The 24,198-nt window shown below is 47.2% G+C and overlaps 2 protein-coding genes across 3 annotated transcripts in view; one reads left to right on the top strand and one right to left on the bottom strand.

Annotated features, from left to right (window-relative positions):
* The window catches only part of Prickle1 (prickle homolog 1), a 92,893-nt gene that overhangs the window by 46,669 nt on the left and 22,026 nt on the right, over positions 1-24,198 (top strand). The window lies entirely within an intron of this gene.
* Positions 23,694-24,198, bottom strand: part of LOC106146875 — a gene marked incomplete in the record, with an annotated part of 2,504 nt that continues 1,999 nt past the window's right edge. Inside the window, 1 exon segment of the mRNA XM_013505672.1 lies at positions 23,694-24,185. Within this exon segment, the coding sequence (XP_013361126.1) occupies positions 24,074-24,185 (112 nt within the window).

Here is a 24,198-nt window from a genome sequence, read left to right as displayed (position 1 = left end):
ATCCCCAGCCCGAGTAAATGACTTTTGAGGTATACGTGTTGTGTTTAAGAGTACAGTATTAGGGGTCCCAGCTTCTATCCCTTCTCACCTTGACTCTGCCCATGTACCCAGCTACTTGTTTTGTTTTTGTTTTGGGGGCTTTCTTTTGAGACAGGATCTCAGTATGTAACATAGTCTTCCTTGAACTTTTGTATAACCCGGGCTGGCCTTGAACTCAAGATTCTCCTGCCTCAGGCTCCCAAGTGCGGAAATTCCAGGCAAGAACCACTAGATCCAGCTCAGGACACACCTTTCAACGGCATATACATGTCTAGACACACACCTAGCATGTGTGTGGCCCTGGCTTTGATCCCCAGGCCTGGAAAAAAAGAGACAAGAATTGAGAAGAACCCAGAAATTCTATAGGTGAATGGCGTGTAATTTTACCGAACTGTTAATTTAAGAGCATCGCTCATTGTAGTAATGCAGACTTGCCAGTACTGCCTGAAGGATGGGTGATGTTTTTCCATCACACGAGTGTGACGACACACCAGGCAGGAAGTCCACACACCTGCGCACCAAGTAATAAAGCGCAGTCCTGAGGGAGGAGAGGCCGGCCGGCGGGTGGGAAGAGGCAGGAAGAGACAGTGGTAAGCTCGGGGGCACTCGGGCAGCCGCCACGTCGCATTGCCCGGAGGAAGTGGGCAGCACCCCGGCCAGGTGGGCGGCATCCGGGAACGCCGAAGAGCGCCCTGTGCCCTTGTGTCAGGGACCCATCCACCTACCAGCAGCTGTGAGCGCCCAGCAGCGTAGCAGGACCAGCGTCAAACTCCCAGTTCCAAAGCCCGGGCATCCAACAGTGGAGCTCTTGCTCGTTCTGGGGCACTGGATGCTGAGTTGGAAGGGAAGCTAGTGTCCAGCTCTGCTTGGGAGGGAGCTGGGAGGAGAACTCACGCGGGGCTGGGGTCCTGGTCAGCAGGAGTGCGCTTCCCTGCGGGCCGGAGCCTCTTCTGCCCTGGCCACCTGCCTCCTCAGTCTCACTGTCGGCGGGGAGGACTTGCCGGACCCTTGCCCACCCCAGAGCTCATGCACTTTCATAGCAACCCCGTTCCTGTCCTTCGTTGGCTGGCCGCCGTCTGTAATTACTACAGCTGTGTTTCTGTATGCCCGTCTTACTGACTGTAAGCCCCACTTCCATCCCAGTAAATAGGTGCTCAGTAAATATTTCTCAATAAAGTAAACTAATGTCAGATACTTTCCAGGCCTGCTTAAGGGTGATAGGAGCTTTGCTCAGGAGCCCCAAGGATTGCTCAGTAAGTACACAGCACAGAGCTGAGGACGAGGGGGCCACAGGGAAGGGTGGGGTTACGCGGCTCTTCTGGGCGGGGTTACGCGGCTCAGGGTGAAGCGGGTCCGTGGGGTAGGACCTGTGCCGCGCAAAATGGATGTCGTGCCTGTGACATTCATTTCAGTTTGCTCTCACTTCTTCTAAGTGGACTGATGTCTATATTTAGCATCTTTGCCAATTTTGTGTTTTTCTTGGGGCATGGAGGTGCAAGGAGGTGTTGGTCACATTGCCCATTTATTATTCCCCCAAGTACTCTGAACGACAGCATTATAAATAATGGCTATTTATTATTGTTGTCTAGACTTAACAAATGGTTATTTAACAGGCAATGAAATAATTTACCCACAGCTCTTACACTGTAATTACACACACCACATTTAAGGAGCAAATGTTAGGGCTTTTGCTCAAAATATAAGTCTTGTTCACAGTGGTGAATTATTCTCTATGGACAATGAGGACCAGTATAAAGTACAAAACAAAGTGCATTCATTTCTCAGGGGCCAGGTTCTCAGACAGGGTTGAATGCAGTCATTGTAAATCTCATCAATGCCAATTGGAAAATATTAAATAACGTATCTGTTCATTAACTTCCAAATATTACAGGGTTATTGTCAAACGTTTAGAAAACACAGAAAAGAAAAACATGAAAGAAGGGAAACCAGCATCTCCAGAAAAACACTGCAACCTTCTGGCATATGCTCTTCCAGGTTTTTTCTTCTTATTCATGAATTTTTAAAGCATATTGTTAGAATCATATGGTACAGATGTCATATAATCTGTCTTCAAATTTTAATATATTATTAATGATTGTCTAGGTCTAAGAATTATGTATAGCAGTAATATTTAATACAGTAACCACTAGCAGTGCTAGGAGTATAGTTAGGGTGAATTGAGATGCACTCTAAACACAAAAAACACACTGGTTTCCAAAAACAGAACAAAAGCCGGGCATGGTGGCGCACATCTGTAATCCCAGCACTTGGGAGGCTGAGGCGGGAGGATTGTTGCAAGTCTGAGACCAGCCTGGGCTACAAAGTGAGCTCAAGGCCAACCTGAACTGCACAGCGAGACCCTGTCTCAAAAAAAAAAAAAAAAAAAAAAAAGACAAAGAAGATAAAATGCACCATTGTTAATTTTCATATTCATTATATGTTGAAATTTTTTTGTGTGTGTCTTTTTAAGACAGGGTCTTGCTATGTAGTTCAGGCTGGCCTTGAGCTCACTTTGTAGCCCAGGATGGCCTCGAACTCGCAACGATCCTCCTGCCTCAGCCTCCCAAGTGCTGGGATTACAGGGAGCCTCTAGTTTGGATGGTTTTTTTTGTTTTACCATTTTTAGTGTGCTTCCTAATAAAATTACAAACACTATTCTCATTCTATTTCTGTTGGATATCATTAGTCTATGGCATTACTTTAGAGCAGCGTAATTTTCTATTTAATCAATTAACCAATTCCATCTTGTTGAATCTTCAAGGTACTCCTTTTTCAGTTATAAAAGTTATTTTCTAAACAACTATACATAGATTTTTTTGGCATACCTCTGATTGTTTCCATGGGATTTACTTTTAGAAATAGAATTGCTAGAAGTATAAAAATTTTACATGAACAATAAATAAATGGAGAAATTTTTAAAATGCTTTGGCTTTTTATTACATATTTTTCTCCTTCTAGAAAAAGATAACACTCCAGTCATTACCTATGACTCATTTTACATTGAATCAAAAACATTATTTCAACTATATTCAAATAAATTAAAGTCAGCTGCCACCAAGTTGTTACTGAAAAGTCAGCTCTGCGTTTTCCTGTTTTACATGCGTTGCGATGTACTAAGGTTTGGAACTCAACATAATTCTTTCTTCTGAATTAAGACACATACACTCTATGTAGGTTGATTATAGACAATCATGAAATACAAAAGATTAACAATATGTGAACTTTTACCTTGCTGATTTGTAACACTACATGATGGGGAGTTATGCTTGAAAGATCGTTGATCAGAGGTCCAGAGTATTTGTTGTATTATTTGTGTAAAGGTGTCATCTAACAGTGTTTTATCATTTGTTGTGGAACAAGTGCTCGCTTCGGCAGCACATATTCTAAAATACGTTACTGTGCAATAAAAGGGAAACAAAACCTTAAGCTGTTTAGCAGATGAACAAGGCTGTAGTTTCCTTGCAGAATTAACTGAACAAAACACGCTGCGCTTTTGGCATACTTGGTGAAACTACCTTCCCTGCTTGCTTAGAATTTTTGCATTTTATACTTCTCTCTAATGTCTCGGAGAGCCTCAGAAAAGATGCTAGGACTTTTAAGAGTTGCTGAACTCTCTTTCGTATCCCCTGGGTAGTACTTAGAAAATGCTGATTCAAGAAATAGAGCTCATGCTTGACTCTAAAATTTAGTATTAGGGAGGATTTATTGGACTAAACATTCACTTGAATATAATTTAGGGGGAGTGATTTATGGCATTTCTAAAATGCAAAATGAAGAATGTCTGGTTCACTGTCTGTTTCACTTGAAATAATGTATTACATTGTCTAAGTGGAAGAAGAAATGAAAACCTATAATTTAATCTTTTTATTTTTTCCACTTATTTTCAATCTGAAGAACTGGAAGACTCAACCCTGCCCTCGCTAAGCAGAACCTCCACGCTGGATTTTTCCATGAGTGGAGGTAGAAGAGACAGACTCATTTTCCGTAAAATAGTACAGTATTCAGAATTAGAGAAGAAAGAAAAGGTTTACGGCCCTCCACCACCTGGCTCTCAGATAACACACACAGAAGTGTAACCTGTCATCCTAGTGTAGGGTATTTTCCAATTTTAGATCAGGTCAGACATAGCAGCAGTAGATCTGAAATGACCTCACTTCTGTAAGAATCATCTTTTTATCGTTCAGGGACTTTTTCAGTAAGAGGAGTAACATTTCATATGAACAAGTAGAAAAGACCAGAACTTTGCCTTCATTCTTGGCCTGGCCTGGCTCGTTTCTCCCACTTAGGTAGACTAGAAGCTGCGTCTGAGCCGGTGAGGAGCACGGTCTTACGTACACCGCCTTGCTTGCTTTCCGCTCGCATATGTAATGAGTGGCGGAGTTTTACTCCGGATGAAGCCTTTGCCGGCTGCGGGGCTGTCATCTGTGGTGGCAGAGAGTCCCGCAGGAACACGTTGGACTGAGGAGTTAAGACTACAGAAAAGGCTTCCAGAGCAAGATTTGGATCACAAGTCAAATTCACAGTAAAAATAGCTAGTTTTGAAGGACAAGGTATTTTTCCTAACGAAAAAGAAAAACAACAGAAAGCCTGGTGTGCTTTTTTTTCTTTTCATTTATTTCAGTGTAATTTTGTAAATGTTTCCATGTGTAAAGCCAGGGAGCAGAAAGTCATAGTCTGATCTAATGCATCTGTTCACTTAGAAAGAAGGAAGAGTAGTAGGACAGGGGTTTGGGGGGCTTCTCTCGGGAGCAGCAGCATCTTGTGGTTTCCACATGCGGAAGAATCCGAGCTGCTCCAGGGCCTTGTTGCCTAGTGACCAGCACAGGAAGATGCCTGGGCTGACCTTTAAAACTTAAACAGTTGGGGGCTGGGGATTTAGCTCAGTGGCAAAGCACCTGCCTGGCAAGCGCAAGGTCATGAGTTCGGTTCCCGGTACCAGAGAAAAAACAAAAAAAAAAAAAAAAAACTTAAACAGCACAGCCTGGCCCACATTCCTCCTGCGCCCACTCACGCTTCTTCGGTATAGATAGGGTGATTCTTTCTTGAGTTTATTTGCACACTCCGTGGATTTTTTTTTGAGCATTGACTATAAGAATGTAAAGTGGAGTCTCACTAACTGGTGTTTTTCAGACCTTTCCAATAGCACCAAGTTCTGCCGATGAAGAGAAGATAAAAATTTCTGATTTTCAAACATTTAGTACATTTAACTTTTTCAAACCACACGGTCTCGCTGTCTAACAAGTTAAAGTTTTTTTAGACAGTAATGTTTTATTATGAAATAACATTTAGCTGAGTGTGGTGGTACATTCTGGAGGCTGAGGCAAGAGGATCATACGTTCAAGCCCAGTGAAAGCAGATGAACAAGACTGTCTCAAAAAAGAAAAAATTCAAAAGGGCTGGGGGACTGGAGGTGGTGGCGTACATCTGCACTTAGGAGGCTGAGGCAGGAGGATCGCTGCAAGTCTAAGGCCAGCCTGGGTTCTGTAGTGAGTTTAAGGACAGCCTAATCTATATAGCAAAACCCTGCCTCAAAAAAATAAAAGTTTTTTGAGTTTTTTGAGTTTTTGAGTTTTTTGGGGAGGTTGGGGGTGTAGTTTAGTGTGAAGGCCCTGGGGTCAATGGCCAGTATAGGGCAGGGGAGAGGACCGAAGGGAGGAGAAATAACAGGCAGATGGGGCCGGGGAGATAGCTCAGTGGCACAGCATGTGCCTGGCAAGTGCAAGGTCCTGGGTTCGATTCCCGGTACCAAGAAAATAAAATAAATTTTAAAAATAACAGGCAGATGTTAAACCAGGCCCTTAATTTTACAGGTTGTGTTGTTTGCTGTGTTTGTGCTGGAGATGGAACCCAGGCCCTCACTCTGTTCTTTTTAAATGAATTTTTTTTTTTTTTTAATAAATGGCTTTTCTGAAACTCAGAACCCATCTTAAACACATTTTTTTTAGCCATAGTAAGACTTCCCTGCAAATTTAGCTTTACCTTGTTAATTTGAGAATGCTTGCCTTTCGTTGTATTTGTGTAACTGCATTAGGGCAAAAAAGTAGAAGATAAAATTTTAGATGCATACAAGGTGGTATAAAGAGTCTGTGCGCATGTATAAAATCTAATCCCTTGCTGAACAGATCCTGATCATTAGTCACAGAACTCAGCCGCTTAGTCTTCCCGGCATCAGTGCTTCTCGATCACGTGTCACTTACTTTAGGAATTTTCCCTTTAACCCCTAAAACATTCAGCTCCGTTTTATAAATGAAGAGACGGGGGCAAAGCGGGATTCAGAGAAGTCACATCATTCTGAAACCCAGAGTACTTCCAGCTTCACAGTCGGCGGACGAGCGTGTCAGGTGTGTCGAGCGCCCTCTGTGTGCCAGGCGCGTGCCAGGCATCATGGGCTCTCCATAAAGCCCAGACAGTGGTCCTTGTGGTGAGAGGGGACTGCATCGCCTTGCTGCGCGCCGAGGGCCTTGAGTTGCTCTTGGTCACGGGCTGCGGGAGGGAGGGAAGCAGTTTGGCTTTAGCAGCCGCACCCTTGGCTTCCACCCCCTCACCGAGCTGGTCTGTGGCTTCACTTTGTCAGGTAACTGTTTCTTTGGATTTTCGGAGATGGCGCAGGTTGCCAGTGTGGTGCTGACTACATCGTCTTTGAGAGTCCTCTCGCTTCTCCCCCCATGTCATCCAAGCCCCATAGCCGTGGGTTGGGTTGGGTTTGGTTTGGTTTGGTGTGTGGTGTGGTGTGGTATGTGGTGAGGTGTCAGGTGAGGTGTGAGGTGAGGTAAGGTGTGTGGTTTGGTGAGGTGAGGTGAGAGTGTGTGGGGAGCTGTGATATGGTGCGGTGTGGTTTGGAATGGGGAGGTGTGTGGGGAGGTATGAGGTGAGCTGTGGTGTGTGGTGTGGTGTGGTATGTGGTGAGGTGTCAGGTGAGGTGTGAGGTGAGGTAAGGTGTGTGGTTTGGTGAGGTGAGGTGAGAGTGTGTGGGGAGCTGTGGTATGGTGCGGTGTGGTTTGGAATGGGGAGGTGTGTGGGGAGGTATGAGGTGAGCTGTGGTGTGTGGTGTGGTGTGGTATGTGGTGAGGTGGTGAGGTGTGAGGTGAGCTGTGGTGTGGTGTGGTAAGCTGTGAGATGAAGTGTGGTGAGCTGTGGTGTGGTTGATTTAGTTTGGTTTGGTATGGTGAGGTGTAGGGAGGTGTGATGAGGTGCGGTGAGGTGAGGTGTGTGGTGTGAGGTGAAGTATGGTGAGGTGTGGGGAGGTGTGATGAGGTAAGGTGTGTGGCGTGTGATGGGGTGTGGTGTGGTGTGGTTTGGTGTGCTTTGGGGTGCTGGACTGAACCCAGGGCCCTGCACGTGCTGGGCAACATTCCACCCCTGCGCTGCACTCCTCCCTACCTCCAATTTGAAATTCTCTTCACCACTCCAACCTCCACAAAATTGCCAGGAAATACACCTGCGTGTATCTCCGGCCTGTTCTCCCTGTCCTGGGCTCGCTGAGCTCAGTCTGGGCCTCGGTTTCCTGCAGTGCAGTCTGCTGGGGCTGGGGGTGGGGCTGGGCGGCGGAGCACGCTCGGTCGCAGTGCCAGAGCCCTGGGTTCCCTCCTTTGCAGTGGGTCCATTGGAGGCTTCGGATCACAAACCTCCCTGCTCCGCTTCCAAAGTCCCATAATTGTGTTTCGAACAGAAGTTGCTCAAATGCCCGTCACCTTCTTGGGAAGAGGCGTTTACCTCCTCTGTCCTTGGTCATGAGCCTTGGTCCACGGATGACAGTGAGGTTAGCAGCGCTGAACACTGCATGGCAAGCACGGCTGTGTGCGCGATCTCGCTTGCACTGCGCCGTCACCCTCGGACGCCCGTGCAGGAGTGGCCACCGCCTCCGTTTCAGCGAACGGTGTGGAGACGCAGGGACAATGGAGCCGGTGAGGAGCTGGGTGACTCCAGGATGGATGTCCTTACCCCACCGTGCACCACTGTCTTCCAAGCAGATATCTGCTCCATGAATGATCATAATTGATGCAGGAAATTTTTAATAAACGTAAAAGTTTGGTTTTTCCTTGGGGGTGGGGATCCTACCCAGAGCCTTGTTATGCTAGGTGGCGCTCTACCACCGAGCTATGTCCCAAGCCAGTGTAAAAGTTTTGACACTGTCTTTACTCTGTGGTTTAACTTTGATCCTGTTCTTTTTCCTTTTAATCTAGCACTCGATTTGCTAGGTTTTAAAACTGAGGGGAAAAAAATCAAGGTTACACCGCCTGTGCTTAGCGCGCTTTTGTTTTTCTGCAGTGTGCGGTGCCTCAGAACAGCCTTGACTTTCATAATCAAATACCCTACGCCAAGCACTTGGTAGACCTGCTGCATTATGCCCGGCCTTGCTGTTTCAAATTACCTGTGTTGCACAGGCCATTTTAATGGAAGCAAAATTAGCTTAAAGATAGGAAGTGCCTTTGATTAGCTCAGCACAACCATGGCCAATTCAATTACAGTGTTAAAACATATTTCAGAGAAAAGAATGTTTAGGATCATAAATTAATTGAGCGCAGTTGTTCCTAAGCACTTACTGTGTACGTGGGAATGTGTAGTGTATGTGGTGCTTTGAAGATAAATGTTATTTACAAAATGTGCTTCAGAATGCCGTGTTGAACATCAAAGATCTTCATCCTGAACTTTGTGGTTGACAAGGTTTAATTTCATTGAAGTAAGGGGTAGGTGAGTCTTACCTGCAGAGAGATAAAAGTTGCAAGTATCTAGATCACCTGCTTTGTCTTTGTATGTGTGTTTCCGTCTGTAGTGCGTGATGTTTCCCCGGACTGTCGCCTTCTAGCACATGCGTAGGGCTCCTGCTGGGAACAGGGCATCCTTTTAAAGCCGTTTCAAACACTGCCCCTGCGTGGAGGAAGAGACTGTGGCTTCACAAGCCCGCTTCTCTCCTTTCTTGGTTGTTTGAAGACTTACAGGAAGAAGTTAATGTCAGCCTCCCGTCACAGACAGCAAGATGGCGGTGAAAGACGGTTTGTTGAAATGTTTAGCAGGTGGCCTCCGTGAAGAAGCCCAGAAGGACCTTGTTCTCTGACTTGTCCAGAGTTACATTGAGAAAGTGAGCGTTGTCGTTAACCTGTAATTGCTTATTCCAAGTGTAAGAGGGATTTAAAAAAAAAAAACTTCTTGGAATTACCTTTCAGCTAACATGAACCATGAACTGCTTTGGGACACAGGTCATCTTTATAATCAGAAGTGATTAAAAATAAAAATGATTAAGGGTGAAATGGAGTAGAGCAAATTCGGTAGGTGGGAGAGTCGTATTCTGAATCAGGGCTGCCTGACACGGTCTGTTAATATTCTTCTCATCAATATCCCACCACAGACCCAGGTCTTCCTTCCCACACTGTAGGTTGTGTTGGAAACACACAGACAGGGCTTCAGTCATGGACGTGTTAGGCGATTCACTGATCTTCAGTGGAGATCCCGTGGCACGCCTTCAGCTCCGCCCTGGATCGGGGACCCAGGTAAATAGGGTGGCCTTACCATTTATCGTCCAAACCTGGCCACTTAAGAGGGTGCTTTGTACCTGGGTCCCACACAAGCATGGGACCTCGCGTTACCCCACGTAAAGCAGTGGTGTCAGAGAGGGCGGGAGCCCTATCAGGATCGGGGTGTGGGGTGCTATGGGGTGAAATACACCCTGGGCTGCTGTTACTGATGAGAAGGAAGATGGAGAAATTCTTGTTTAGACGGTGTTTCTTGACTGTATTTCTCGACTGTGTTTGGAAGCCCATGCCTATGTGCTCAGCAAATACAGGTCTTCTTTCCATGTTAATTGCTAAGTAAAGGAACCTAACTCACTCAGAGGCGTACGTCAGAGAGCGGCTTTGTTTTCAAGCTCCCCGGCTGCACCCACCCTTTCACCCCACCACCACCCATCGCCGGTCTGTAGTTGCTCATCAGGCAGACGCACCGAAAGAACAGGTCATTTACTAACCATTGATTCATATTCCCCAAGAACAGAGGATGCAGCGGATCACATAGGTTGAGTCACAAAGGCCTGAATTATTTCCTCTATGTGGCAGAAGTCTGACTCTAGCACTGAAGTTCAGTAAATGCTAACAGGTTAGTTCCCTCAATAATGCAATCACAGATTTCATCGTGTTGAAGACGTCTTTAATATTAAAGATGGCAGTGGTTACCACTTGAGGGTTACGTCTCTCGGGAGGGAAGTAGTATAATGCTTCTTTGCAAAATCTCAGGTTTGACTTTTCATCCATGAAGCAGAGAATTATCAGTTCTCCAGCCATGGGGCATTTCATCTCTGCTTCCTCCAGTGAGGTGGAAAACTTACCTGGTACCTGCATTGTAACCTTACTGTACACTTTATAGTTTTAAAGTTAATAGGTGCAACTTATGAAGGCTGTCAGGAAATTTTTGTGAGTGCTCTGGGGAGAAGAAGGTGTGTGACTGACTCCCGCATCAGCCCGTAGATCCTGCTGTATATTTTCAAGGTTGTGTCATTGGACGTTAATATTAACACAGTTTCAAATAGAAATAGGATTAAAATTCATCTTGTGTCTTCTATTCACGTGAATTCAGTAGTGTTTCAGTTTTAAAACTGGAAGACAGATGCAAGAAACAAATATAGGAAAATTAAGGGCCACTGAGCTATTTTTAACAGTTTCAAATTAAGTTAGCAGCTGTTGTTAGTGTCAGAACTTAAATAGCTTTGCTTTGTCAAAAAATAAATCCACAGCATATGGATTTCAGCAAGTTGTACATTTATTGTTTGTACTTATTAGGGAAAGGCACTTCAGTTAAAAAAAAAAAAACCCTAAGAAATTCTCCAGGGTATGGGACAAAAAAATCTTCCTTGTTGGCAGCCGACGATTTGTAGAATTTATCAAGATATCCGTCCTCAAAAACATCGGATGTGTTGACCTCAGCCAGCTCTTTCAGGGAAACCAGCCTTCTTGCTAATGGAACGAAGGCATTGCATGAGACTGGGTTTTAAATTTTGTTGTTTTTGGAATCATAAACGCAGGTCTACAAGAGATATTCTAAGACTCTTTAATTCTTCTTTTGAACTCCAGAACTTTATGGCTATCTGGCAGAAATAAACGCCTGTGTTAGGTAGGAAAAAAAGTCTTTCAGACTACTAAGGGAAATATTCCTCCAGTTTAAGGGCCCCGCTGAGCGTGTACTTAATGACGCATTTGCCTTTTATCGGCTGAGATGGCTGTCCATCCCTTCAGACTCGGGTCTGAGGGCAGCACAGTGGACGTGAGCCGGGAGAACGCTCAGGGCAGGGCTGTGAGGAGGGCCTTCGACCCTCCCGGGAATGGAGCCGGGGCCGCGGTTAAACACAGCAGACTGACTGCACACGGTAACTCTGTCCCTTTGCACATTTTCATTAAAAGGACAGTAAACTGTTTTGTAAAAGGAGAGAACCTGCAAAGATGGAAAGAATGAGAAACAAGAAAACAACCGTGACCTTTCGAGGGGGCAGCACAGCAGTTGGTGGTGAACTTTGAAGACCCCAGGAGGCAGGCCCGGCTCTGGAAACGGGGAGAGTTGAAAAGAAGAAGCCCACCTTCTGCTGTAGAACTCCCCGAGGCTCAAGGAGGCCCGCCCTTGGTGAGGCTAAAACGGGGGTTCTCCCGACAACAGACCAGGCTCAGCGGTGGGGGCCCCGAACCCCAACCAGGAGATGCAGATAACCTGCTTCAGCTTGGCCCCCACGCAGCTAGCCGGCTGTCAGCCTTTGGCAGGACAGGGGAAGGGGGCGTGCTAGGACATCCGGGTATCCCAGGCAGGGAGAGGGGTGACTAAAGATGCTGACTTCCGGGACTTCCCCAGGAAGTAGCCCAACCTAAGTCATCCTGGTTTAGAGGGAAGACAGACTCAGGAAGCCGGTGTTCCCTGCCCCACCCTCCCGAACACAGCTTCCGCTGGCTTCTCAGTATCTCCCGCTTGAATAGGAGCAGATAGCAAAAGATCACCAGAGATTGGAAGAAATACTTAATATGAAGTGACAGAGAGAAAGAGTAAAAACAGGAACATCTAGGAAGAACATATGTACAAATATATAGGTATCTATTTAAAATAGTCAATGTATGTTAATATAATTAAATAATGTAGGTGTATGTATAATTAACATTATCTGAGAAAAAAGAGAGTACATTCAGTCAATAAGAATAGAATTCTACAGAAAACGAAACTTCATGGACAAAAGAGCATTGAAAACATGAATTCTGCAGTTGTATTGCTAAATGTTTAATTTAGGAATTTTGCATTTAGATTAATAGATGAATTTCACCAATGAATTGCTTTTTCATATATTTCATGAATTTCACCAATGAATTGCTTTTTCATATATTGAAAAAATATAGGAGAGAAGGAATTGAAAGCATTCACTGGAAGTTTGGCTTTATTTTTTGCACCACTCGGGGTGGAACCCAGGGATACTCTACCGTGGAGCTACATACATCCCATCCCGTTTTTTATCTTTTATTTTGAGACAGGGTCTTGCTCAGTAGACCAGGCTGACTTTGAACTTGTGATCCTCCTGACTCAGTCTCCTGCTAGCTGGGATTATAGGCATTGACCACCACACACAGCTCACCGGAAGGTACAAGATGGGAAATCTCTTAGAAAGTAAAGTAAAAAGAAATGTACGATAGGAGCAAAAGGATGAGAGAACCGGAAGTCCAGTCCTGAGGCCTGGCATCTAAATAGCAGGAGAAAATGCAGGGAGAATCGTGTCAAAGCAGTATTTCCCGGACGTGCATTTCTGGATTGGAAGGCCCGCTGAGGACCTTATGCAGTGTTTGAAAATACCAATACCAGTGTCCATCATGAGATCATTTTAAAATACTGGGAAGGGGTTAGCACCTGCAAAGCATCAGAGAAGAGCGAAAGCGATTTCCTGTGAAGAATGGAGTCAGAACAGCAGCACTGAGCTCTGGGAGACAGCAGGGCGGCGCCTGCGGAACCGAGGGCAGACACTGGCTGGCTCAGAAGTCGGGGTCCACCCAGACCGCAGGGGCCGAGCGGAACGGAGGCATTTCACACGCCCTGGAAGGTGGTACCCTTACTGGTGCCTCCCAGGAAGAGCATGTGGGATGGAGGGAGAAGGAAGGGGAAGGGGAATCCGAAACCCTAGCATCAGTGTGCTCTCTGGAGACTTGGGGACCGGAGCTGCCTGCCTTCAGGAAGCAGGAGGAGAAAAAGCGGGAACTGCTGCTTTTCAGATGAGCCTTTTACATTCTCTGTTAATTTTGATAAAATTGCATTTTAAAGGCAATAAAAAGTGAGAGGCCAGAAGGGAGAAGCAAACTTTGTTCTTTAGAGAGGAGGGGTTAAGATGGATATTGGGGATTGAACTCAGTCTTCCCACTGAACTACATTCCCCACCCTTTTTATTTTCTCTTTAGAGGCAGGGTGTAAGTTGCCCCAATGGGATTTGAACTTGGGATCCTCCTGCCTCAGCCTCCCAAGCAGAGTCAGTAGATGTGCCAGTTTCACAAACCCTCTGACAGCGTATGATATACATAGATTGTCTAGATTTAATTTTAGCTCCACAGACTTCGCTTTTCCCCGGAGGGGTTTCTGTTGGTCTGCGTGCCTTTGTGAAGTCATTCTCCGGTAACAGTTCAGCTATGTTTGTATAACTATTCTCATGGGAATGTTGACAAGCGAGTCACACAAAAAAAAATCTTCTGAGGAGGAACTGTGAGGTAAGAGAACAAACTGGTGGATTTCATCGTTCGCTAGCATACAAGCACACAGAGGAAAATGTGCAAGGAAGAAAACAAAAGATTTTAAACTCCTGGAATAGAAACTGTAGCTCCAGTTGGTGCATCCTGAAACTAATTGTCTTTATTAGACACCAATGATGTTTCGTGATCTGGGGAGAAATCTGTGCCTCCTGTTGCGCTGTTTTATTGCAGTGACGATGCCTCAAAGGATTTTGAAAAGCACCAAATGAATTTGGGGAGTGTTAGCATCTTAGGGCTACCGTATATGCTGAAGTGAATCACTCCCTCTTGTATACGGAGATTGCATCCATGTTTTATTGTATCATAACTTTCTAAAGGAGACATGCAAAGCTGTAGGGGCGGGGGAAAGAATGAGAGGGATATAAATATGAAGAAATATTGAAGATACCTAAGTAGATGGAGTAAGTGGTAAATTATACATGGGTAAAACACATTTGTCTTTATACCCCAGTGTGCAAAATAGTCATTCATTTAACAAACACTAATTGAGCACCTTCTGGGCCTGAGGTACCAGAGCTGCATCTGTGAGCGCGATAGAAATCCTCGCATTCCTGGATCTCGTCTTCTAGTAAGGCAGGTGTGAGCTCAGGCCCAACAAAAGGGTTACAAAACAGACTTTGTCAGAGGAGGTGCTGTGGAGCTTAGTAACTCAGGAAAGGGAGATAAAGAAGGTAGGGCGGAGAGAGAAGAGGGTGCACTTCTGCGTAGGGTGGACGCATAATCAGCGTACTAAAATGCTTTTTTTTTTTTTTTTTTGGTGGTGCCAGGCATCCAACCCTGGGCACTGCGCATGCTAGGCAAGTACTCTACTACCGAGCCGCACCCCCACCCCCCAGAATTCTCTCTTGACAAAAGAATCCGCGCATCTCTCTGGGCACCTTTTCTAAACCCGGTACTTGGTTTGCTGATCAACCACCCTGTCTGGCACTGAAGCACATGATTGGGATTGAAGCAGAGGAGGAACTGCCGAGACTGGGGAAGGTTCATGGGACAGCACAACCCTGAGGGGGGGGCTGGTGGGGGAGGGGGGAACCGGCACAGGCTCTGGCCGGGTGGAGCTCGTAGTCTTAGGTTGTCAGCGGGGCCGTGCTCTTCGGCAAGTACGAAGGCGTCCCCATAACTGGAAGTTGTTTGCTTATTTTAGAAACTACACATCTCCCCCCAGCAGTGCTAGGAACCTGGGGGTAAGCCTTTCCCTCATCTGCACAGACGCTGTGGCCTCTGTATCCCTTCTACGGAACTTGCAGGGGAAAAGTACACTTTGGTTGGATTTGGGGGGAACTTAAGGCCAAAGATCAGAGCCCCAACCCCAGAGCCGGAGCCTCCAAGGGGATCAGGTGCACTGCGCCCTGCCGGCCTCCTACCTGCAGACCTTCACTGCATCCTGCAAGCCAGCAGGTCTTTCTCTCTTACTGCCGCATCTCCAGAGCTTGTGTGTACACATGGCCCCCATTACAGATGCAGCTAAAGATGCAGCCCCTGAAGGCAGGTGCCCTTCCTCCAGCAGCCGTGTCGCCCTGGACAAGAGCAGGGCCCATCTTCTACTCCCACAGAGTTGAGCTGAGAGGAGGTGTTTGAACCAAACTTTTTTTTTTCCAGTACCTAGAATCGAACTCAGGACCTTGCACTTGCCAGGCAGGCGCTTGTGCTGCTGAGCTAAATCCCTGGCCTGAGAGGAGGTGGTGAAGGGAAGCTTCCTGACTTTATGGGGACAGAGTCCTGGTGCACTTCCAAGGACAGGGCAGGGCAGACCCGTCGCCCTTGACTCCCGGCCTTTGTCCTTTGTCGTGGGAAGAGCTGAACCTCGGGCATCCTGGCACTGTGGCAGCTTCCTCCGAAGTTTGGTTATTGTTCCATTGTCTTAGCAGCTGGAGAGTCCTCGGGTTTACAGTGGCAGGGCTCTGGCCAGCTGATAAGACCCGGGACGCTGGTGTGAAACTGATGCTTTGAGCCGGGAGGAGGCTTTGCAGGCTTGGTGCCCTGATCAGAGCTCCTAACAGGGCCGGCCAGTGTCCTTGGGGGCTGCACCCCTGCGGTAACAGGCGCAGGTGGGATCCTTGATGATAAAGGTGCGAGCCTTCCAGCTGTCCATCTCAGCAGACATCCGGGGGGAAATGGCATTCGTATTACTCAGTTCTGCCAGGAATAAAAAGTAATGAAGTCCAATGAAAGATCTTTCTCAAGAAAATTATATTTTCTGCCTTTAAAATGATCTTTGTTGAGCTAGACTTGGTGCCACACCCCTGTAAAGCCCGGTGCTTAGGAGGCTGAGGCAGGAAGATTGAGAGAGGTCAGCTTAGGCTATATAGACCTTGTTTCAGACAAACAAGCAAAAAGACCTTGATTAGCCTTCAGATCAAATGGCATAAGTAACTTCTTCATGAAGGCTATTGGTAGAACAGGAAAATAAGTGGTAGACTTTTTAACACTGATACCTCAAAGCCCTGAGTGCTTCACATCTGGGATATTCTCAGAAACCTGTAGATTCATCAGTCATTCAACAAACCTTTGTCCAGTCCCTGCTAGGTGACTGCTGCTAAGCTAGTCCTGTGATGCAGTACTGAGCACAGCACCCTGGGTCCTCCGTGTCTTCCACCCTGACAGAGGTCACAGATCCTCGTGAGGAGGGTGAGCAGAACATGGTAGGAAGGTGGTGGAGAATGTAGAACGTTCTTTTTGGTACGGAAAGTCCTCTGGGGTGTTATTCCGAGGCTGCTCTCAGTGAAGAGGTCTGTTCGTTTATCAGCAGCTCTTTGAGCGTGTCCGTGTCTCACGGCCCGGTGAGTTTTCCAGCCGAAATGCATCTCTGGAGAGTTTCCAGAGGTAGAACTTTCCACGCCAGACAGAACAGCCACCGAGGAGTGGGAGTCTGCGGTAAAGCCTTGGGCCTTCCCTCCTGGGGCCGACCACATGGGACCTGGGGCGGCAGCGAGGCCTGGGGCTGTCCACACATCTCAGCCCAGCGGGCAGCGCTGGGCCACGGCCCCGCAGCCTCGGCGCTCCAGGGAGCCAGTGCAGTTGTTCCTGGTGTAGACAGCTGACGTCTGTTGCTGGGTTTTCCAGGTGGAAGAGTCCAGTCTGCAGGGTTTCACACCCTGAAGACCTCAGACATGATTTCCGTCCTGCGGGTGAGCTCTAGAGGGAAAGAAAAGATCTTCCAGCCAGAAACAGAAAGGGGGACCCGACGCGGCCGCATCTAAACAGCGGGACTTCCTTCCCACGCTTCTGGGCCCGCCCCGCCCGGCTGGGTTTGAAGCTAGGTTTGAGACATTTCCTGCAAGTTTCCCTGAAAACAAGTTTCTCTCCGTTTTTGTTCTGAACTTCTGAAAAGCAAAGCCTCTTATGAAACACCCCTTTATCCATGAGTTCCGCTGATGAATTTCTAATTTGGTAGATGTTCTGTGCCTAGGTATAAAACTGTCGAGCCCAGACTAATAAAGCTTATCCTGAGAACCGCAGGAGGGATTTACAGATTTATTACCACTTGCCTTTCTTTTTGACCCAAACAGTAGCTCATTTGTGGGAATTACGTTACACATAATGTTCAGGCATACATGCATTCTTAAGCCAGAAAAGTTTCAGGTAATGGTACAGGATATTCTGCTAGGCAAGTATGTTGTGTTAAGATTATTGCAATATAATAAAGTTCCTGGTGCCCTAAAGCAGCAGTACGAGACGAAGGATCCTTTATAAAATACTTCGTGTAGGGCCAACGTTCCGCCCTCCCCGCTTTCCTGTTCAGAGCGGCATTGGCCCTACTTTTCATTTTCCACTGCAGCTATTATCCAAGGGGGATTATCTCTTCATGAGTTTCTGGAAGTATAAAAGGGGCATCTCTATTACCATTAAAATGCACTTTCACTGTCATGTCTTTATACGGCTAACTTTCTGTCGAACTCCAAAGCCACGAACTGACGGATTAATTCCAGTGAGATTGACATCATAGCATTTCATACCCTGATAACGATCACAGGAACGGGAGTTGTAATCTTATCCTGCTGTGTGTCTTCCCATACATGCTTACCTTATCCTCTGGCTAATTAGGAAAAATTAATACTGTCAATACTGAGATAAAAGCCAGAAATAAGCTTATGTCTCGCCCGTCACGTGACTGGCCGCCACCACCTCCTATTCTCTGCATTAAATCAGCACAGATGCTTTGGCTCCGGGAATGTCAGTCGGCATCATGTAAGCTGGACGGCCTGTTCGTGCGAGGCTACCTTCACTGATGATGTGGTGGGGATTTGAGGTTAGTTCTCCCAGAATCCTTCCTTACGGTAATAGGATAATAATAGCTTAAGAAAAATGATTACATGCAACAGAACAAATCAGAACACTGAGCAAGAGAAGAGCTGCAGAACTGGCGCGAGAAGAAAAGGAAAAGATTATAACAGAGAAAGGCAAGCGATGTAATTGTGAGCAGGTTGAATCGTTTGTCAGCGGTCATTCCGGGGCGGGAAGCAAGCCGTGGGTCACCTTTCTGGCTAAGACGGTACTTCCCGGTGAGCAAGTGGATGTTGAGTTCAGAAAGGGCCAAGCCTCGCCCCAGCTTTTGTCTGGAAGCGGTGTGTTTATTGTTTCTCTGCTTCATCTGTAACTTCATATACCTAGGATGTTCAGCAAGTGTCCCCTGCCCCCTGAATGCGTGCGATCTGCCTGCTGTGGCCGTGTGTTGGGACACGAGGGACACTCAGAAGTGAGGAGACAGCAGCTGCCGGCGGCCTGTGTGTGCCACACCGCGCGGGCGGGACAGCAGCTGGTTCCCAGCCCCGGGCTGGCGTGCCCTCAGGAGCTTCACAAAGTGGAGCTTCCTCCCCAGAAACGTGTTGAAATTGCAGAGTGTATGCATAATTAAAGTTAAGCATTGTCCCCCATAATGGGCTTAGAAATTAGAGGGGGAAGTGGCTTTATAGTCTAAATTTTTCATTCCATGTTTTGCTTGACCCCCTCCACAAACATCTTTGAGAAGCCGTTGTTCTCAGATTTTGTGAATTCAAACCAGTTCCCCAAAGCACACGGAAGACAGGTTCCAGCTAGTGTATTTAAAGAGCAAGACCTCCTAGCCAAGGTGGGTCCGGTCCTTTCAGCCACAGGTATCATTTCAAAGTTTCTCCTGAAAGAGTTCCGAGGGTCCCTCACCGGTGTGTGTCGGGTAGAATTTGGCATTCACCAACCCCCCCACCCCCCGTAACCCTTTGTTCTTACTCTGCAAATGTTCCGCTCAGGGCCGAGGGTAGCTAAGGTGTGTACTGTTGGTAGACCAGTGGTTCCTAAGCTCAGCTCATCACTCCGAAAACCCGCAGGTGGCTGAATGGTGGAGTTTTTATCCTATTTTGGGCCATAGACTTAGAATTTAAGCTATATTTTCTCTCAAACCTCTTTTTCCCAAGAATCCCCTTTGTACATCGTTAAATAACCACCACTACCACCAGCACCCCTTGATCACAGGTGGCTTCCTGGTGGGAGGACCCCGCGACCCCTCAAACCCCACCGACCAGGCATTGGCCTCGTTGCTAAGCGAGTTCAGTTAGGGCAGAGGGCAGGTTGGGGTAAACCAGCAGTCCCCACAGCTGAGAACCACCCTAGCAGCTGGGAAGATCCCAGTGTGGATCGTCTCTGTGCCTTTAAATTTTCTGTGACCGTAAGACCCGGAAGAAAAATGGGCTTTCATGATTTCTGCTGCATCTTCCGAACCCAGGTGTAGGTGTGCGCCCGTGTGCATGCACGCCCTTCACACGGAAGTGCGCACACCTTCTCGTGGTGCTGTGCATGGCAACTTCAGCTGCGATCTGTATTGCTGCTATGGCTTGTGTCTGGATGTCCCCCAAGGCCTCATGCGGTCATAGGCGGGGTGAGGTGGCCGGATCTAGAGTGTGTGACCCTGGGGCTGATTCATGGTGCAGTGCTAGGCTCAAGGGCGCTAGGATTAAGGCTGTGAGTGCTGCCCGCCCGGAGGTGCCTGGGTAAGATGTACGAGACAGAAAGAGCTGTGGTTGCCCCTAGCTTGTTGCTTTGCTACCTTCTGCCTGCCATGAACTGTTTCTTTCCTGCGATGCCACTCTGCCTTGGAGCCAGCCGATCAGGGACTGGAAGCTCTACAAACTGTGAGTTAAGTAAACCTTTCCTCCTTTAACTTTGGGTGTCAGGTATTTGTCTCAGCAAGGAGAGAAAAGTAACCAAGATAATCTTGATAGTCTATTTTGGGGAGATTCCAGGGATTTCCAGGTATCTCAGTTTCTTTATTACCCGACACACCTAAGAATCCATCCCCTAGCAGCGGGTTGTGGTGGCGCACACCTGTAATCCCAGCACTCGGAGGCTGAGGCAGGAGGATCCTTGCAAGTTCGAGACCAGCCTGGGCTACAAAGTGAGCTCAAGGCCAGCCTGAACTGCACAGCGAGACCCTGTCTCAAAAACACACACACAAAAGAATCCGTCCCCTGCATAAAACGTCTGTGAGGGCGCCCGGACACGCTTGTCCCAGGTGGGGGGAACTAAGCCCAGGATTTTACTAGATGAGTAACAGGTGTGAAATGTTGTCAGAAGGTACTTCCCTTTGACAGCTGAACTGAGCCGTAAAATTTTCTAATAATTTGCACAAGTCTTCGGGAGTCCAGATATAAGCTGCTAATCCAGGGCTCAGAATGCCCTAGTGTTGATTTCACAGTGAAATGCTTCAACTTAATTTTTTATTGTGTCTCTTATCTTTGGCCCCGGTGAAAATATTCAGATTGCCCCATAAGTCAAAATTAATTTAGTCAACTATTATCCGTGGATTTAACATCTTCTGTTGGCTTTTAAGTAGAATCCGCGTTTATCATAAGCATATGTTTCCATTTATATTTTAAAATATTACAAGATGGCCAAGGCTAGGGTGAAGAAACTCTTAAAACATCTTTAATTTCAGTTTAGCTGCTAGGTTTGCACACCCTTCGTTTAAACTGGCGCTTTCCTCTTCAGAAAAAGAAAAGCACAGCAACATGTGGTTTGTTATATTCGTTGCTCTTCTTGGCCTGTTTTGCATTAGGGGGTTATGGAAATCTAAAAGCTCCATAAGGAAAAACCTTACAGGGAAGGAAAGAAATAGAGAAAAGACATGTGAGACGGTTCTTTTTCCCCATCTGCCTTAAAAATACATTCTAGCATAAAGCATGGGCTCTTTGTTGCTGGAAGTAAAAGAAGCAGAGAAGCAAATAACTTTTTAAAAATCTTGCCTAATAAGAACACCAGTTAAAGCCGGGCATGGCAGCATACAGCTGTAATCCCAGCACTCGGGAGGCTGAGGCAGGAGGATCGTTGCAAGTTCGAGACCAGCCTGGGCTACAAAATGAGCTCAAGGCCCGCCTGAACTGTATAGCGAGACCCTGTCTCAAAAAGACAAAGAAAAAAAAAAAAAGAACACCAGTTAAACAGGGCCTGTAGTCCCCTTAAGAACTATCTAAGACATAAAACCATCTAAAAAATTCAGAAAACTATAAATACCCATTCAGTCCCAGGCCATTCGGTACATTAGCCTTTGGTTCCTGCACTGCTGCAGACAAGAGCTGGCCCGGCAGGCGGGGCTGCTACCCAGGGAGGGCCATAGCTGCCCCCCCTCAGCAGGCTTCTGGGGCCCCAGCCCATATTCTCCTGTTGCTCCTAGCAGTGTCGATGGTGATAGAAAATGTTTAGCTCGAGGTGCACAGAAAGTTCGGGGTCCTGATAAGAGACTAGTGTTCCCTTAAGTTCTTTTTTCTCTCATAGTTCCATTGTAAATTAAATTCATTGCAACCTAGCACCAGCATGGTAATGCCTAGATGTCCCCATGATAGGCTTTCAAGGCCCGAAATACTTACGTAGAGGATCGTCATGTCTGTGCTGCATAAGAAACAGGCCTTTTCCTGTAGATTCGAGTTTGCGTGACGGTATTAAAAAGTGCGGCACTTCACAGAAAGCGCTCTTAGGAATGAGTCACACAGTAGGGCAAGGCATGTTAAAGGTTTTGTAAAGGCAAAAAGGTGCTTCTTCTACAAGCTGCTTGGGCAGGATTCTGGCCTCCTCTCTTAGTGAAGGCTCTGTTTGTAAAGGTTGTTAAACCCCATTGTTCGATTCTTTAAATAACTTTGACCTCTCAGAGTGTAAAGATGCAAGAGCCCACAAGAGTACTGCCTAAGTGATACTTCCAGCAGCTGGGTTCAGTGGTACACAGCTGCAAGTCCAGCTAGTCAGAGGTGGAGAGGCAGGAGGACTGCAAGTTCGAGGCCAGCCCGGACGACTTCGCCAGACCCTGTCTCAAAAATAAAGCAGAGCCGGACTTGGTGGCTCATGCCTGTAATCCCAGCACGGGAGGCTGAGGCAGGAGGATTGTTGTGAGTTCGAGACCAGCCTGGGCTACAAAATGAGCTCCAGGCCAGCCTGAACTGCACAGCAAGACCTTGCCTCAAAAAGACCCAAAAAAAAAAAAAAAAAAAAAAAAAAAAAGAGTAGGGCTGAGGCTCAGCAAAAATAACAGTAATGAAACACTGAGTCCTCACCAAATTGCTTCCACCTCCCAGATAACACTTTTCTAAAAGGCAGAGGCTGACGGTGAAGCACCGCGGTGGAGCGCTGCCTGTCTTGTGCGCGGGCCTGGATTCCACCTCAGCACCAAGGGGAAGAAGGGAAAGTAAGCATTTTAGAGATTTCCTGGAGAGAAGCAAAAGGCTTCAGAAATGGTTGAAAATGGAAGCATGATCTGCGCTATCATGAAGCGATAATGCAACGAGCAGGATCATACTGAAGTTAGAGTTGGTGTTAAGTAAAAATGTTCCTGTCCGAAAGGAAGGGGTGGTCTCTGCAAACCCACGTGCTGCCGTCCCGCAGTCTCGCGGTATTTGACCTCATCTGCGGCCATTGTTGTTGGAAGACATCTTGGTCGAATTGGCCAGAAGTGCTGCTAGGCAGGTTACTAATGCTAACGCCTTTTTTGTTGTTGTTGTTGCAACTGAACTGAAAGATGATAGTGTTTTAAAAAGCAGAAAGAGTGTTACGGCCCTGTGAGTTGGGCCGTAATGTTTTGTCAGACAAACTCGCTCATGGCCACCTTACCTGAGTGCCCTCTGCCTTGCGGAGGTCGGGTGAGGTCTGGTCAGTGCAGCGGGTTGCACGCAGACCCTAACCTGAGCGAGCCACGGGGTCGGCCCCGGGGCACGTGGAAGGGCTGGATGGGCTGCTGGATGGGTGCGTTAGCGTCTGAGACGGGGTGAGACCTTCCTTGAGTGCGAGGTTAGCACGTAGTGACACGGGGCAGAGCAGTAGGCAACAGAACGACTATTGTGTGCAGATCTCCAGGACAGGCCCATTTTGTTGTATTTGGACAATAAAGTGATTTTTGTGTCTGTAGAGATGGAAATGGTACCATGAACTGCTTCAGAAAGCTCAGGATCTCATTTGTCTGAATTTCTCCAGGGCAAGGGAGGTGCAGGGGGGTGGGGGGCCCTCACATTTTTGCCTCTGGCCGCACAAATCGGTGATGCCACAAACCCGCAAAGTTGATCTAACATCACTGAGTCACCTAAGCAAGATGGACAGCCATTTCTGGCTAAAGATTATGGTATTAAAATTTTTAGATTATTCTCCTACATTCCAGTGATTTTGTGATGAGAAAGCTAAGGGAAACAAAACATTTTATCTTAGGTGTTTATGCAAAGCTCATCTTTAAAAACTAATAAACAGTAGCTCAAGAGTATATGAGGGGCTGGAGATTTAGCTCAGCGGCACAGCGCCTGCCTGGCAAGCACAAGGTCAGGAGTTCCATTCCTGGTACCACAGAAAAACCAAAAAAAAAAAAAAAAAAGTATATGAGAGTCAGGGGTGGCAGCACATGCCTATAATCCCAGCACTTGGGAGGCTGAGGCAGGAGGATCTGTGAGGTCAAGGCCAGCCTGGGCTACTTAGTGAGACCCGATTTCAAAAAAAGAAAAAAGTGAATATAGGAAAATAAAACACAACAAAGAGTATGTAGGCTGTGAAGTTAGACCCAGATCTGATCCTGGCGTCTCTACTCACTAGCTGACCTCTTCGGACAGTAGATTCCTCATTTGTAAAATGCGGGGCAGAAAGGGCGGGCAGAGGGGATAAGGACACGTGTGTCACACGCGTGTGGGAAGCTGCGAGAATGAAACCCCACAGTCCACATGACCAGTGTGCACTGACAAAAGCCGACGCGGAAGAGCCGGGAGAACAGGGTCGACCTCACGTTGTCAAGGACGTTAGCACGGAGCGCGGCACCCACTACGCAGAGGCCTCGGCCGCCCGCCAGCTCCTGCTCACCGCGTGTCCCGAGGCGAGGGCGCCAGGGGTCTGCGGCTCGCGGGCGTACTCCTCCGGTAACGTCCCCGCCCCTGCTGCTGCCCGGGCTGGTGGGGAGGCTTGGGGCGCTGGGCGCCCGGGC

Source organism: Chinchilla lanigera, unplaced genomic scaffold, assembly GCF_000276665.1.
Source record: "Chinchilla lanigera isolate Chin_1 unplaced genomic scaffold, ChiLan1.0 scaffold00099, whole genome shotgun sequence".
Taxonomy (NCBI): Eukaryota; Metazoa; Chordata; class Mammalia; order Rodentia; family Chinchillidae; genus Chinchilla; species Chinchilla lanigera.
The sequence above is the reverse complement of the archived record's forward strand: the minus strand, read 5'-3'. Positions and strand labels throughout refer to the sequence as shown.